General features: G+C 39.9%; 1 protein-coding gene and 2 long non-coding RNA genes across 49 annotated transcripts in view; 2 read left to right on the forward strand and 1 right to left on the reverse strand.

The window, feature by feature from the left end:
• IFT81 (intraflagellar transport 81) overlaps positions 1-17,327 on the forward strand; it is a 90,173-nt gene that overhangs the window by 9,824 nt on the left and 63,022 nt on the right. For 12 of the 47 annotated variants that reach the window (XM_077954946.1, XM_077954939.1, XM_077954944.1 and 9 more), the window contains 5 exons: positions 508-573; positions 887-997; positions 2,335-2,419; positions 9,134-9,297; positions 13,012-13,107. In XM_077954946.1, coding sequence (XP_077811072.1) covers positions 508-573; positions 887-997; positions 2,335-2,419; positions 9,134-9,297; positions 13,012-13,107 — 522 coding nt within the window. Of the gene's footprint in view, positions 1-507; positions 574-886; positions 1,024-2,309; positions 2,420-4,020; positions 4,144-6,363; positions 6,418-9,133; positions 9,298-13,011; positions 13,108-17,327 lie in introns of all 47 variants that reach the window. The other 35 variants (XM_077954958.1, XM_077954954.1, XM_077954956.1 and 32 more) reach the window with 7 other exon arrangements.
• On the forward strand, positions 9,932-11,248 carry LOC144333043 (uncharacterized). The gene is made up of 2 exons (XR_013401372.1): positions 9,932-10,518; positions 11,066-11,248. It is a non-coding gene; the product is annotated as an uncharacterized LOC144333043 (long non-coding RNA).
• LOC144333049 (uncharacterized) lies at positions 10,595-17,180 on the reverse strand. Its single transcript, XR_013401378.1, has 2 exons — positions 14,018-17,180; positions 10,595-10,714 (listed from the first exon to the last, which is right to left on the reverse strand). It is a non-coding gene; the product is annotated as an uncharacterized LOC144333049 (long non-coding RNA).

Below are 17,327 nucleotides of genomic sequence, written 5' to 3' on the forward strand. Positions count from 1 at the left end.
TGAAGTCTTTATTTTCAGAGAGGGAATTGGTTAACTGGAAAAACCAGGCACAAATTTATGTCATGAAAATACCGTAGCCTTAAAAATGATTTTGATGGAAAATTGGCAGAATATATGGTTTGGTGTTTAACAGAACAGATGGGATGTCAGCAGCTGTTGTTCATGTATTTAGATGTGCACACTTTCCATTATAGAAGATTTTTCAAAAATCATGTGCCCATATTTGGAATCAGAACACAAATGTGCCGGTTGGCAGCTTTACCTTGCTGCATTATAACCGGTTTTTGTTGCATTTCTGGATGAACACCAAGCTGCCAAAAAAATTACCCTGCATAAAAAGCCCTGGGAGAAAAATAGAAATGACCTTCATCCAAAAGAGGATCTTGGTTGTTAATGCTCTGGTTATAAATGATGAAAATGTTAGATGCATAATCAAAATAAAACCTTATCTGTATCCTACAGACTGAGAATACTTTTTCTTATAATGTCTTCTTTGCCACTTTTTAGGATATCAGTGCAATGGAAGAAGAAAAGGATCAGCTCATTAAGAGAGTTGAACATCTGAAGAAAAGGGTAAGGCAGAATTAGCACTGTAAGACTTTGGCCCCAAGCCCCAAGGACTTGCAAAGATTTAGGAATGCAAATAAAGATTCAGCCAAGCATGAGTGTACATCTGAGGATGGACTCAAATAACATTGACGAAAAGGGAATCTCTCTAGGCAGTAGCCCAGCACTTTCAAGGACCTGGAGTCTAGAGCTTTACTGTCATCTCTAGGGAGTACTGTTTACCAAAAGGAAATGATAAGTGGATGTCTGAGTCACATGACATGCTAATTTGTTTCCTCAAACCTGACAGTAACGTGTACTACTTATTCCCTTACTGTAGGTGGAGACAGCTCAGAATTATCAATGGATGCTTAAAATAGCAAGGCAACTTCGAGTTGAAAAAGAGAGAGAAGAATATCTTGCGCAACAGAAACAGGAACAAAAGAATCAGGTATCCACATAAAAGTTTATATTTTTGTATGAAAGAAATAGTTCCTTCTCATAATCCAAAGGTAAAGAAAAGAGTTTTAAAATTGTAGACTTTCACATTCCTTTTGCTAAGATAGTGGAATACTCTTTTAATTAAGATAAATATTTCGGGCCGGGTGCAGTGGCTAACGCCTGTAATCCCAGCACTTTGGGAGGCTGAGGCGGGCGGATTACAAGGTCAGGAGTTCAAGACCAACCTGGCCAACACAGTGAAACCCTGTCTGTACTAAAAATACAAAAATTAGCCAGGCATGGTGGCGCATGCCTATAGTCCCAGCTACTCAGGAGGCTGAGGCAGGAGAATAGCTTGAACCCAGGAGGTGGAGGTTGCAGTGAGCCGAGACCGCACCACTGCACTCCAGCTTAGGCAGCAGAGTGAGACTTCGTCTGAGAAAAGAAAAAAAAAGATAAATATTTTGTGGCAACAACAATACCACTTTTTGGGTTTTATATTCTGAATTGTATCTATACACTGTCTTTTGGCCTATGCTTACCTCATGTTGTTCCAACATTACAGAAGAGTCATTGTAATGTTAACAGTAAGATTAACTGCTAATAAAACTTCTAGAATCTCTAACGGATGCCTTTAGATTCCAGGGCTATGAGACCATTCTTTTTATTCCACTGATCACAGTACCCTCTGCAATTTAATACAATGGCAAATAAGTCATGAAAAGGCTCAAAATCACCTACACTCCATGTTTTTAAACTTTGGCTTAAAGAAAAAATAATTTGCTCAGAAATTATTACTTCTACATATTAAAAATCTATTTTAAAATCTGAGTAGAGTTATACATTAAAATATATTTCACATAAGCTTCATTTACTACTAAATCAGCAGTTTAAATGTTTGGCTCTGCTGGCACTTGACTTGGCATTGAAGTAGTTTCACTGCAGCAGTAAGCTGCATTGCCTAAGCAGTAAGCTGCATTACTTGGCGTCGGTTTGTGATTCTGAAACATCGCTGTGACAATGTTAACATTACTTAGCCTTAAGAAAACCATGTATAACAAGAAAAATCTGGTGTGTGTGTTTCTTTGATAAGTATTTTTCCTTAAACTGCAAATTCAATAAATAACTAAAGAAAAATTTCTGAAAACTTCCTTTAAAAATGTACATGAAAAGGTATTGAGAGAACCAGTTACATTTTGGGTTTAATATGGGAATTTTCTGAGTTTTTATTATTTGTTCCCTTTATATCATAAGAATTATATGGAACTTGTATTTTCCATTGCTTGCTTAAGTGAGAGGTAAGCTTCAGTAGACTAAGCAAGTAATCAATTTAATTGTATTTTAAAGCTATTTTATGCAGTGCAAAGATTGCAAAGAGTACAAAACCAGCTGAAAAGCATGCGCCAAGCTGCAGCAGATGCAAAACCTGAAAGTAAGTGGAAATTATTATATGGTATAGGTGATTAGAAAATACTAATTTAAATCAAGATCTTCCTAAAAAAATCAATTTGTGGGAATTAATTATCATCAAGTGATGTCTTAGCATTTTGGAACATCATTTCCTAGCTGGAGAAGGAGAGCCCTGATGAAGACATCCCTGGGTTTTCACCAGATGTTTTTAAAAATTCCCAACCAGATGGCCAGGTGCAGTGACTCATGCCTATAATCCCAGCACTTTGGGAGGCCAAGGTGGCAGGAGGTCAGGAGTTCGCCAGCCTGGCCAACATGGCGAAACCCCGTCTCTACTAAAAACACAAAAATTAGCCGAGCGTGGTGGCAGGTGCCTGTAATCCCAGATACTCGGGAGGCTGAGGCAGGAGAATCCCTTGAATCTGGGAGGCGGAGGTTGCAGTGAGCCAAGATCACACCACTGCAGCCCAGCCTAGGCGATAGAAGGAGACTCCATCTTAACAACAGCAACAAAAAATTCCTAACCAGTTTTTCACATCAGAGAGTAAAGATAATGAAAACAATTGTAGAGGGAGGCCGTCCAGTTTATGCTTGTATAAAGGACTTAGCATGGCTGGGCATGGTAGCTCACACCTATAATCCCAGCACTTTAGGAGGCTGAGGCAGGTAGATCACTTGAGGTCAGGAGTTCGAGACCAGCCTGGCCAACATGGTGAAACCCTGTTTCTACTAAAAGTACAAAAACATTAGGTGGGCATGATGACATGTGCCTGTAATCTCAGCTACTTGGGATGCTGCAGCAGGAGAATTGCTTGAACCTGAGAGGCGGAGGTTGCAGTGAGCCGAGATCACGCCATTGCACTCCAGCCTGGGCAACAGAGCGAGACTCTGACTCTAAATAAATAAATAAATAAATAAATAAATAAATAAAGGACTTAGCATGGCTGTTGTGAAAATGATGATTGGAAAAATTATGAATCATTGTGTTAAAGCCAGGGCTATAAAGAAAAATAATAGAATGCTGGATCCTTAAAACCGAGTGTTTTTCATATTTTGGTTTGTAGAATAACAGTGCTAATGATGTAGATATCTCTGGCTGTGTTCTTACATTAGCTTAACACAGAGGATAAACTGTCCTAATAGCCCAGATTACACCACCAGATCCATCCTAGGCATTTTACAAAGCGTTTTTGTTTGTCAGAAGAAAGACCACACAAACTGAAAGAGCGACGGAAAGCTCTCATTTGTATTGGAGAACTATCCCAATGTAAATAGCTGATAGAGGGTTAATTCATCTTTCTGTAGTATCTATGAAATTCTATAAGAGCAGGGAGCAGGAGGTTAAGGAGTTCCGACTTTGTTGACATCTTTCTGGGAAGTGGAAAAGTCTTAAGTGATCTATTCACAGCCTAGGAAAAGGGTAGATTAAACATATTTAATTGATCCAGGTATTTATTTTAACAAGCTTTAACTTTTCAGTAACAAAAAAAGCTTACAAAAGCTAATATTTACTTACATAACAAAAAGTACTTTTAGTATGACAGTGTAGTTTGTCTTTTTGCAGAGTAACAGCTATATTATAAAACATTCACTGAGGTTAATCTTTTTTTTTTTTTTTTTGAGATGGAGTTTTGCTCTTGTTGCCCAGGCTGGAATGCAGTGGTGTGATCTCAGCTCTCTGCAGCCTCCGCCTCATGGGTTCAAGTGATTCTTCTGCCTCAGCCTCTGGAGTAGTTGGTATTACAGGTATGCGCCACCACGCCCGGCTAATTTTTGTGTTTTTAGTAGAGACGGGGTTTCTCCATGTTGGCCAGGCTGGTCTTTAACTCCTGACCTCAGGTGATACGCCCGCCTCAGCCTCCCAAAGTGCTGGGATTACAGGCATGAGCCACTGCGCCCGGCCAAGGCTAATCATCGTTATACTCCACACATTTGTGAGATTTATTACATAAAAGAAGACACTCATTTGATTATAGTAGGATCAGTGAGATGTTTTCAAAGGGTTTTTAATAGAAAAGTTTGCTGACATCTTAGTGACCTTGTATTTAATTTCTCCAGGATTTTGAAAGATAATGCTTTTAAAACTTTTCATAGAAACATATGACTAGTTTTCAAGGTCTCAGTTAAATTTTTTAAGAGAGTAATTTAAAATTTGGTGGAAACTTGGGTTTTATGTTTTAAACAGCTTTATTGAGGTAAAGTCGACATATAACAAACCATACAAGGCCTGGTGCAGTGGTTCATACCTGTAATCCCAACATTTTAGGAGGCAAAGGTGAGCAGATCACTTGATCCCAGGAGATCAAGACCAGCCTGGGCAACATGGCAAAACAAAAAAATACAAAAATTAGCCAGGTGTGGTGGTGCACGCTTGTAGTCCCAGCTACTTTGGGAGGCTGAGGTGGGAGGATCACTTGAGCCGGGGAGGTGGAAGTTGCAGTGAACTGAGATTGTGCCACTGCACTCTAGCCTGGGCAACAGAGGGAGACTCTGTCTCAAAAAAAAAAAAAAAGAAAAAAGAAAAGAAAAAGCTGCACATATTTGGTGTGGTTCAGTGACTCAATGCCTATAATCCTACTCCTTTGGGAGGCCACGGTAAGAGGATCACTTGAGCCCAGGAGTTTGAGACCAGCCTGGGCAACATAGCAAGACCCCATCTCTACAAAAAATAAAAAATTATTTGGGAAGCCAAGGCGGGTGAATCCCAAGGTCAGGAGATCGAGACCATCCTGGCTAACATGGTGAAACCCCGTCTCTACTAAAAAAATATAAAAAATTAGCCAGGCATGGTGGCGGGCACCTGTAGTCCCAGCTACTTGGGAGACTGAGACAGGAGAACGGCATGAACCTGGGAGGCGGAACTTGCAGTGAGCCAAGATCGTGCCACTGCACTCCAGCCTGGGCAACAGAGCGAGACTCAGTCTCAAAAAAAATAAAATAAAAATAATAAAAAATTAGCTGGGCATGGTGGTGCATGCCTATAGTCCTAGCTATCCAGGAGCCTGAGGCAGGAGGATCACTTGAGCCCAAGGGTTTGAGGTTAAAGTGAGCTATGATTGTGCCACTGCACTCCAGCCTAGGTGACAGAGTAAGACCTTGTCTCAGTAAATAAATAGCATATATTTAAAGTGTATTTTTAAAAAATTTTTAAAAATTTTACTTTAAGTTTTGGGTTACATGTGCTGAATGTGCAGGTTTGCTACATAAGTATACATGTGCCATGGTGGTTTACTGCACCTATCAACCTGTCATCTAGGTTTTAAACTCTGCACACATTAAGTAGTTGTTCGAATGCTCTTCTTCCCCTTTCCTCCCATGCCCTAAAGTGTATTCTTGATTTCTTTTGACATATGTATACACTGGTGAAACCATCAGCTTTTGATCAAGATCACAAACCTATCTATCATCCCTAAACATTTCCATTGACTGTTTTTAATGTCTCACTCTTGCCCCCTTCTGCCTCTCTGTCCCTCCCCAGACAACCATGGATTTGCTTTCTGTCACTGTAAATCAGTTTATATTTTCTAGAATTAGAAACTTTTTTTTAAATACAGAAAATATTATTTGAGTATTTTAAATCTTGAAAAACATTTTAGTTTTTGATTCCATGCATCTCTAATTACATGGGGTATGTTTAAAAACCTGAGGATGGAAAAGCTGGTCATCTAACAGACAAAGAAGCCAGGATGTAGATTTAATCAAAAGCCACATAGGAATGACCGACTGATTACAGTGTGATTTATTTTATTTATTTATTTATTTATTTATCTATCTATTTATTTATTTATTTATTGAGACGGAGTTTCGCTCCTGTTGCCCAGGCTGGAGTGCAATGGCATGATCTCAGCTCACTGCAACCTCCGCCTCCCGGGTTCAAGCGATTGTCCTGCCTCAGCCTCCTGAGTAACTGGGATTACAGGCATATGCCACAATGCCCAACTAATTTTGTATTTTTTTTTTTTTTAGTAGAGACGGGGTTTCTCCATGTCGGTCAGGCTGCTCTCAAACTCCCGACCTCAGGTAATCCGCCCACCTTGGCCTCCCAAAGTGCTGGGATTACAGGTGTGAGCCACCATGCCTGGCCTATTTTTTATTTTTTGAGATGGAGTTTCACTCTCGTTGCCCAGGCTAGAGTGCAATGGCATGATCTCAGCTCACCACAACCTCTGCCTCCCGGGTTCAAGCAATTCTCCTGCTTCAAGTGTGTTTACAGCCTCCAGAGTAGCTGGGATTACAGGCATGAGTCACCACGCCCGGCTAATTTTTTGTATATTTAGTAGAGATGGGGTTTTTCCATGTTGGTCAGGTTGGTCTCAAACTCACAACCTCAGGTGATTCGCCTACCTTGGCCTCCCAAAGTGCTGAGATTACAGGCATGAGGCACCGCGCCCAGCCTACAGTGTGATTTATTAAACACTTTCTCTTCTCTTCCTTTCTCTAATCCTGAAAGGAGTAGTGAAGCAATGAATGGAAAACTTACAATTTGCAGTTAATAAAATTTTACATGTTAATATATGGTTAGCACAGTGGAACTAAAAATAGTTTTAAGGCTTTGGGCCGGATGTATTATGCAATCTGTGTCCACAGATTACTTAAACCAGAAACTCCATGTGTTAAAAATTCCAGCCAGGCCGGATGCAGTGGCTCACACATGTAATCCCAGCACTTTGGGAGGCCTAGGCAGGCGGATCACTCGAGGTCAGGAGTTGGAGACCAGCCTGGCCTTAACATGATGGAACCCTATCTCTACTAAAAATACAAAAAATTAGCTGCGCTGGTAGTGTGCGACTAATTCCAGCTACTCAGGAGGCTGAGGCAGGAGAATTGCTTGAACTCAGAAGGTGGACAGAGGATGCAGTGAACCCAGAATGCACCAGTGCACTCCAGCCTGAGTGACAGAGCGAGATTTCGTCTCAAGAAAACCAAAAAACATTCAAGTCAGAATTTGTAAATGTGTAAATGGAAAGATCTGAAATAAACTTTGTAAATCTCTCTAGGCAGGGAATTTAAAACAAGACTGTTATTCACTGAAAATCTGTGTATGTAGTTGTCCATCTGCATAAATAAGAAAGCTAAAATCTTAAAAATATAAATTGCCCCTTAACTGTAAACTAATAATACTTTACAAAATAAAAAAAATACCAAAACATGGAAAGCTTAAAACATTTATGTGTAGATAGATACCTTGTTTCTTTTTTTTTTTTTGAGACTGAGTCTCGCCCTGTCGCCCAGGCTGGAGTGCAGTGGCCGGATCTCAGCTCACTGCAAGCTCCGCCTCCCGGGTTCACACCATTCTCCTGCCTCAGCCTGCCTAGTAGCTGGGACTACAGGCGCCCGCCACCTAGCCTGGCTAGTTTTTTGTATTTTTTAGTAGAGACGGGGTTTCACCGTGTTAGCCAGGATGGTCTCGATCTCCTGACCTCGTGAACTGCCCGTCTCGGCCTCCCAAAGTGCTGGGATTACAGGCTTGAGCCACCGCGCCCAGCCCTCTTTTCTTTTTTTGAGACAGTCTCCCTCTGTCGTCCAGGCTGGAGTGCGGTGACGGTGATGCCATCTCGGCTCACTGCATCCTCTTCCTCCCAGATTCAAGCAATTCTTGTTCCTCAGCCTCCCAAGTAGCTGGGACTACAGGCATGCGCCACCATGCCCGGCTAATTTTTGTATTTTTAGTAGAGACAGGATTTCGCCATGTTGCCCAGGCTGCTCTCAAACTCTTGACCTAGGTGATCCACCCACCTTGGCCTCCCAAAGTGCTAGAATTATAGGTGGGAGCCACTGCACCTGGCCTGTTTCTCTTTTTTAGATTTTAACTGTGGTGCTTTTAGTAATGTCTTCATTGGCTTGAAGCTGACAAATGATAATTAATTACCATTTATGAACTGTTATAATAGAAATATAAATTGCGCTAGGTACAGTGGCTCACGCCTGTAATCCCAGCACTTTGAGAGGCTGAGGCGGGTAATTGCTCAAGCCCAGGAGTTAAGAGACCAGCCCTGGCAACATGGCAAAACCTCGTCACTACAAAAAAAATACAAAAATTACCTAGGCCTGGTGACTCACACCTGTGGTGCCAGCTACTTCCAGCTACTCAGGAGGCTAAGGTGGGAGGATCACTTGAGCCGTGAAGGTTTAGGTTGCAGTGAGCTGAGATAATAGTGCCACTGCACTCTAGCCTGGGTGACAGAGCAAGACCCTGTCTCAAAATAAATAAATAAATATATATATATATATATATATATGTGTGTGTGTATATATATATAAATATAAATACACACACACATATATATATACTGCATCAAAAGTATTCCGAAAGAAAAAAAATACATGATCATCTGAATAAAAGAGCACCTGGGTTAGATTTTATTTGTTATCATTTGGTTCATGAGTCTCTTAAATACTTAGAAGGTAAAATATGACCCAACAATATATCTGACTCTGCACATGTTATTTTTGCGTATTGTGGGTTATAAAAGAATTAGGTTATAATTTGAAAAGGTCATAATAACACTTTTTCTATAACTATTTAAATATTCTTCCATGTAAATTGTGTTTCTTCATTTTCATTGTAATCAACAATAAAATATTTCAATGGCCAATCTTTTATTGTACTATGCTAGATATTATGCAAATTGTTTTCAACAGATAGGCCCTATCCAGGTCTTATATTTAAAATAGTATACAGAATATCACTGTACCTACTTTTTGGGCTGAATATTTATTTATTTTATTTTTAAAGGTTTAATGAAGAGGCTAGAGGAGGAGATAAAATTTAATTTATATATGGTAACTGAAAAATTTCCTAAAGAATTAGAAAATAAGAAAAAGGAATTACATTTTTTACAAAAAGTAGTTTCAGAGCCAGCAATGGGCCATTCTGATCTTCATGAACTTGAATCTAAAGTAAGTGAGAATCATCTTTTTATAGCTCTCAATTTTATCTGATCCCCAGTCCTATAAAATTATGTGAACTGCTTTCTGTAGTATCCCACTATTGACTCTTAAATTAACCTATGCTAAGAGTTGACAACTCTCATAAGGGTTTGTCCTTTATGAGGAATTTTAGAATGTTATGCTGTTACTTAATCCACATGATGTTATGAAAACATAGTCAATTGATTAGCAAATGAAATAACTTAAATATGTAAATTAATGTGAATGAATTGACCAGTGGGTTCATGTCTTCATAATATAAGCATTTAGATGAGAAATTTAAAAATATTTTAATTATTAATTTTTATTTCCAAGCAAAGTATTATAGCAATTTTATATTTAAAGCTAATATTTTTATTAACCTGGTATACCTGCCTTGGAATTACTAAATGTTGTAATGCTTATTGAAAGCTAGTATCAGATTATGCCTTTTTCTATTTTTTTGAGACAGTACTTGCTCTGTTGCCCAGGCTAGAGTACAGTAGCACAATCTTGGCTTACTGCAACCTTCACCTCCTGGGTTCAAGTGATTCTCCAGCCTCAGCCTCCCAACTAGCTGGGATTATAGGCACGAATCACCAAGCCTGGCTAATTTTTTGTTTTGTTTTTGTTTTGTTTTTTGTTTTTTGTTTTTTTTTTTTGAGATGGAGTCTCGTTCTGTTGCCCAGGCTGGAGTGCAGTGGCATGATCTCGGCTCACTGCAACCTCCGCTTCCCGGGTTCAAGTGATTCTCCTGCCTCAGCCTCCTGAGTAGCTGGGATTACAGGCATGTGCCACCACGCCTAGCTAATGTTTGTATTTTTATTAGAGACAGGGTTTCACCATGTTGGTCAGGCTGGTCTTGAACTCCTGACCTTGTGATCCACCTATCTCGGCCTCCCAAAATGTTGGGATTACAGGCGGGCCTTGTTTTGTTTCTTGAGATGGAGTATTGCTCTGTTGCCTAGGCTGGAGTGCAATGGCGAGATCTCGGCTCCCTGCAACCTCCGCCTCCCGGGTTCAAGCCATTCTCCTGCCTTAGCCTCCCAAGTAGCCTCCAAAGTAGCTGGGACTACAGGTATGTGCCACCACGCCTGGCCAATTTTTTTATTTTTAGTAGAGACAGGGTTTTGCCATTTGGCCAGGCTGGTCTCAAACTCCTGACCTCAGGTGATCTGCCCACCTCAGCCTCCCAAAGTGCTGGGATTACAGGTGTGAGCCAATGTACTTGGCCTGATTATACCATTTTTGTTCCCTAGAATTAAAACACTAGGTCAGGTTCAGTGCCTTTTTTTTTTTTTTTTTTTTTTTACTTTTTAGACTGAACTTGCTCTGTTGCCCAGGCTGGAGTGCAGTGGCACAATCTTGGCTCACTGCAACCTCCACCTTCTGGGTTCAAACAATTCTTCTGCCTCAGCCTGTCAACTAGCTGGGATTACAGGTGCATGCCACCATGCCTGGCTAATTTTTTTTTTTTTTTTTTGCGGGGGATGGAGTCTCACACTGTCACCTAGGCTGGAGTTCAGTGACATGATCACAGCTCACTGCAGCTTCCATCTCCCAGGCTCAAGTGATCCTCCCACCTCAGCTTCCCAAGGAGCTGGGACTATAAGGTGCATGCCACCAGTTCTGGCAAAGTTTTTGAATTTTTTGTACAGACAGGGTCTGGCCATGTTGCCCAGCATGGTCTTGACCTCCCAGATTCAAGAGATCTGCCTGCCTCTGTCTGCCTCAGCCTCCCAAAGTGCAGGGATTACAGGTGTGAGCCATTGCACTCAGCCTAATTGAAAAGTTTTGACTTGCTAATTCTGTAGTGTGCTTAATATGTGGTTAATAGCCACTACAGTTAAAACTACAATTAAATATGTAATTCTGACTTTTTTTTTTTTTGAGACAGAGTCTAGCTCTGTTGCCCAGGCTGGAGTGCAGTGGTGCGATCTCGGCTCACTGCAACCTCCACCTCCTGGATTCAAGTGAATTCTCCTGCCTCCCAGGTAGCTGGAATTACAGGCACCCACCACCATGCCAAGCTAATTTTTGTATTTTTAGTAGAGACGGGGGTTTCACTGTGTTCAGGCTAGTCTCGAACTCCTGACCTTGTGATTAACCCACCTCGGCCTCCCAAAGTGCTGGGATTATAGGTGTGAGCCACCGCACCCGGGCCTGTTTTATGCTTTTAATTTACTTAGAAAAATTAAATGTCCAAGTCAGATCTGGCTAAAAATTTCTTTTGTTATGTTTTGTTTTTGAGATGGAGTCTCACTCTGTCGCCTGGGCAGGAGTCCAGTGATGCGATATCGGCTCACTGCAACCTCCACCTCCTGGGTTCAAGCGATTCTGCTGTCTCAGCCCCCGGAGTAGCCGGGACTACAGGTGCGTGCCACCATGCCCAGCTAATTTTTTGTATTTTTAGTAGAGACGGGATTTCACCATGTTGGCCAAGCTGGTCTCGACCTGACCTCAGATGATCCACCCGTCTCAACCTCCCAAAGTGCTTCAATTACAGGCATGAGCCACCACGCCCGGCCTAATCTGGCTAAAATTTAATGTCACAGAATTAGGGTTAGGGTTAGAGAGAACTCTAATCTTTCAAAGGATGGATACACTGAAAACTATGGTTTTTGTTTTGATTTGTTGAGGAACCATATGCTTCTGTCAGATTTATTCAGTTTTGTTACGTTTTGGAGATATTTAGATTAATGATTAGGATAAATGATAGCTATCGAAGATTCACAGATTATTAGCACAGGAAGGGCGTTATCCCTGTCAACTCTCAGCTGGGTTCATGAATCCTTGTAATAAATCCTTGGTGCATGTTTGTTCACATTTGCTTTATCACTTGCAGTGACTTGAAGTCACAACCTAGGTGAGGGGATAGCTTCAGATTTTTAGAAAGCATCTTTGTGGTAATGTATAAATATTTCTTTTTTTTTTTTTTTTTTTGAGATGGAGTCTCGCTCTGTCGCCCAGGCTGGAGTGCAGTGGCCGGATCTCAGCTCACTGCAAGCTCCGCCTCCCGGGTTCGGGCCATTCTCCTGTCTCAGCCTCCTGAGTAGCTGGGACTACAGGCGCCCGCCACCTCGCCGGGCTAGTTTTTTGTATTTTTTAGTAGAGACGGGGTTTCACCGTGTTAGCCAGGATGGTCTCGATCTCCTGACCTCGTGATCCGCCCGTCTCGGCCTCCCAAAGTGCTGGGATTACAGGCTTGAGCCACCGCGCCCGGCCATGTATAAATATTTCATGTAAAATAGTTTAGAATAATTTAGACATGGGTGATTAAATCTGTATAAATAATCAAATTGTGTAACTATATATCATGAAATGTAAATTGTTTCTAAAAGTAATCATAACAAGCTCCCCATAACATTAATGGAACTGTTTTGCCCATCAGAGACTTAATGTTAAGAACTGTAAATTCAGGCTGGGTGCTATGGTTCACATCTGTAATGCCAGCACTTTGGGAGGCCAAGGTGGGAGGCTCACTTGAACCCAGGAATTCAAAATCAGTCTGGGCAACATAGCAAGACCCCATCTCTTAAAAAAAAAATTAGTCTAGGTGAAACTGAGACCTTGTCTCTTTTAAAAAAAAAAAAAAAAAAAAAAAGAACCATAAATTCAAGGCTAGTTTGGCCAGATGTCACTTAGTTTATGTACTTATAGGGAAAGATTTAACTTTTTTTTTTTTTTGCTCTCATGCTGTTTTAGATAAATGAAATAAACACAGAAATTAACCAGCTGATTGAAAAGAAAATGATGAGAAATGAGCCCATTGAAGGCAAACTCTCACTGTATAGGCAACAGGTAAGAACATTCTTTTGGCTCACATATATAGATCTGTAAGCATATTCGTGAACCACTGGCTGTGTTATCTATAGTCTTAAAGTGAGAAGGAAGTAGAGAATAAATGTTGTTCTGTCACTGCTAATCTCCAGAGTATATCAAAGAATTAGTGGAAAAGCCACAAAAGATGCTTATTCAAGTTTGAAATTTGATACTTCTAATAATGCTTAGTTTCCTCAGCATGTACAAACTGTGGTAATAGAGCTATTTGTGTTTGTATCTGTGACTGTGGAATTTATTTTTAAAATGAAAACTTACCTTAGGTGGTATAAGTAAAAACATTTATAATTTTTAATGAGTTAATAAAAGTATGCTTTTTCAGGTTTAAAGTTAGTTTACAAGTGTAGAATAAATTAAATTTTAGTGCTAAAGCATTTATTATTTTATCCACAACTAAATTGTCACTTAGTTTTGAGGGTACTTACCTTGTTTTATATTTTTATAAAAGATTGAAATGAAGGCCATGGCTTATCTGAAAAGAACCCAGGCGGGAGGATTTTAGTGTGAAGAGCATTCTATAACCACAGAAAATACTAAGCTACATAACAAAGCATTATTTAAGGACATTAGAATTTTTTAAAACCTTTATAATGGAAAATTTCAATCAATTACAAAGGTAGAGGCAAATTGTTCAATAAACGCTCATGTTTCCCTGAGCTACAGGGTTCAGGGCCATTCTTGTTTCTTCTATACTACCAACCCCAACTGTATTATTTTGAAGCATATCTTAGAGTTCATCATATCATTACATCTATAAATATTTAAGAATATATATCTAGCCGGGCGCGGTGGCTCACACCTGTAATCCCAACACTTTGGGAGGTCGAGGCGGGTGGATCACGAGGTCAGGAGATTGAGACCATGGTGAAACCCTGTCTCTACTAAAAATACAAAAAATTAGCCGGGCGTGGTGGTGGGCGCCTGTAGTCCCAGCTACTCAGGATGCTGAGGCAGGAGAATGGCGTGAACCCGGGAGGCAGAGCTTGCAGTGAGCCAAGATCACACCACTGTACTCCGGCCTGGGCGACAGAGCGAGACTGTCTCAAAAAAAAAAAAAAAAAAAAAACCATCAAGAATATGATTACTACTGAAAATTGGTTTTTAGTTCATTTTGTCCTTGAGGTATATATTCAGAGACGTTTCTAGCATCTATCCCTGTGCTTCCACCCTATTCTTTCCTTCCCACATAGGTTATTTTTTAAATTTCACACTTTATTATTCCATTAGAAATATTATATAGATGTATATACTCATATCTCACTTCTTAGGGAAAGAAGAACATATTAAACACTTTTCTTCTCCTTGCATTTTTTTTCTTCTTAACAATATATGCTGGTGACCATTCCATAGTAGAAAACCTTTTATTCCTTTTTAAAAATAACTTGATTGAGATATAATTCACATACCATACAATTTACCCATTTAAAGTGTACACTTCAGTGGTATTTTAGTGTATTTATAGAGTTTGTGCAACCATCACCACGATCAATTTTAGAACAATTTTATCACCCCTAAAATAAACCCCAAACCCATTAGCACCCACTTTCCATTTCTCCCCCAAACCCCCAATTTCAACTGATTTGAGACCAAATCAGTCTCTATAGATTTGCCTGTCATGCACATTTCATATAAATGGAATATTTTAATATGTTATTCCTTGTCATTGGCTTCTTTCACTTAGCATAACATTTTTAAAGTCCATCCATGTTGTAGTATGTATATCAGTACATCATTCCTTTTTATTGCTGAATAATACTCCATTGTATAGCTGCATCATATTTTGTTTGTCCATTCATTGGTTAGTGGGCATTTAGGTTATTTTCACTTTTTGGCTATTATGAGTAATGCTACTACGAACATTCTTATACAAGTTTTTGTGTGGATATATGGGATTTTAAAATTATTTTCTAAATTGACAAATACAAATTGTTTATGTTTATGGTATGCAACCTGATGTTTTGAAATCATAGAATAGCTAAATCGAACAAATATATGCATTACCTCACATACTAATTTTTTTGTGGTGAGAACATTTAACATCTATCCTCTTAACAATTTTCAAGTGTAAGGTACATTAACTATAATTACATTATACAAAGATCTCTTGAATTTATTCCCCCAACTGAAATTTTGTATCCTTTGACCAGTATCTTTCCAATCTGTATACCTCCCTAATCCCCTGAAAGCCACCATTTTACTCTTCTGCTTCCATGAGTTCAGCTTTTTAAGATTCCTCATATGAGTGAGATCATGTAGTATTTGTCTTTCTGTGCCTGGCTTATTTCATTTAACATAGTGTCCTTCAGGCTCATCCATGTTGTTGTAAATGACAGGATTTCCCTCTTTTTAAAGGCTGAATAGTATTCCATTTTGCATATACCACATTTTCTTTATGTATTCATTCACTGATGGATACATGGGTTGAGTCCATATGTTGGCCATTGAAATTAATGCTGCAATGACAATGTAAATGCAGATATCTCTTCAATATACTGATTTTTATTTCCCTTGGATATATACACACTAGTGGGATTGCTGGATTATATGCTAGTTCTATTTTTAACTTTTGAGGAACCTCCATACTGTTTTCTATAATGGTTATACTAATTTACATTCCCATCCACAGTGTACCAGAGTTCCCTTTTCTTCACATCCTCACCACCACTTGTTATCTTGTGTCATTTTGATAATAGCTATTCTAATAGTTATGAGGTGATAGCTCATTTTTAAATTTACATTTCCTTGATGATTAGGGATGCTGAGCATTTTTTCATATACCCATTGGCCATTTGTATGTCTTTAATAAATGTCTCTTTCAGTTATTTGCCCATTGTTTAATCAGGTTATCTATTTTTTTTGATATGAGTTGAGTTCCTTATATATTTTAGATATTAACCCCATTTTTGAATTGGGTTGTTTGGTTTTTTGTTGTTGGGTTTTACGAGTTCTCTGTATATTCTGGATTTTTTTTTCTCAGAGATAGGGTCTCACTCTGTTGCCCAGGCTGGAGTGTGCCATCATAGTTCACTGCAGCCTTGAACTCCTGGGCCCAAGTGATTCTCCCTCTTCAGCCTCCCAAGTAGCTGAGACTACAGGTACCTGCCACTGCACCTGGCTAATTTTCTATAGAGATGGGATCTTTCTACAGTGCCCAGTCTGGTCTTCAGTCCCTTCAAGAGATCCTCCCGCCTGGGCCTCCCAAAGTACTGGGATTATAAGTATCAGCCACTATGCCTGGCTTATTCGGGATGTTAATCCCTTATCAGATACATGATTTGCAAATATTTTCTCCCATTCTGTGTGTTGCCTTTTTACTCTGTTGACAGTGTCTTTTGATGCACAAAAGTTTTAAATTCTCATGAAGTCCAATTTGTCTAATTTTTTCTTTTGTTGCCTATGCTTTTGATGTCATATCCAAGAAATCATTGCTAAATCTGGTGTTGTGAAACATTTACCCTATGTTTCCTTCTAACAGTCTTATGCTGTTCCCTAACAGTAATGCTGGCCTCAGAGAATGAGTTAGGAAGTTATGCTACTCTTCAACTTATTGGAAAAGTTTGAGAAGGATTTGGTGTTTGTTATTTTTTACTTTTTTATTTTTGAGACAAAGTTTCGCTCTTGTTGCCCAGGCTGGAGTGCAATGGCGTGATCTTGGCTCACCACAACCTCCGCCTCCCAGATTCAAGCAATTCTACTGCCTCAGCCTCCTGAGTAGCTGGGATTACAGGCATGCACCACCACGCCAGCTAATTTTGTATTTTTAGTAGAGACAGAGTTTCTCCATGTCTCTACTAAAGGTCAGGGTGGTCTCGAACTCTCGACCTCAGGTGATCCACCCGCCTCGGCCTCCCAAAGTGCTGGGATTACAGGCGTGAGCCACCGCGCCCAGCCTGGTGTTCGTTAATTTAAGTGTTGGGTGGAATTCACCAGTGAGGCCATCAGGTCCAGGGCTTTTCTTTGTTGGGAGATTTTTTTTTTTTTTAGACAGAGTCTCGCTCTGTCACCTAGGCTGGAATGCAGTGGCGCAATTTCAGCTCACTGCAACCTCTGCCTTCTGGGATGAAGCAATTCTCTGCCTCAGCCTCCCAAGTAGCTGAGATTATAGGCGCCTGCCACCACCCTTAGCTAATTTTTCTGTTTTTTGTTTTTTTTTTTTTTTTGAGACGGAGTCTGGCTCTGTC

This window comes from Macaca mulatta, chromosome 11, assembly GCF_049350105.2.
Source record: "Macaca mulatta isolate MMU2019108-1 chromosome 11, T2T-MMU8v2.0, whole genome shotgun sequence".
In the NCBI taxonomy this organism is placed as follows: domain Eukaryota; kingdom Metazoa; phylum Chordata; class Mammalia; order Primates; family Cercopithecidae; genus Macaca; species Macaca mulatta.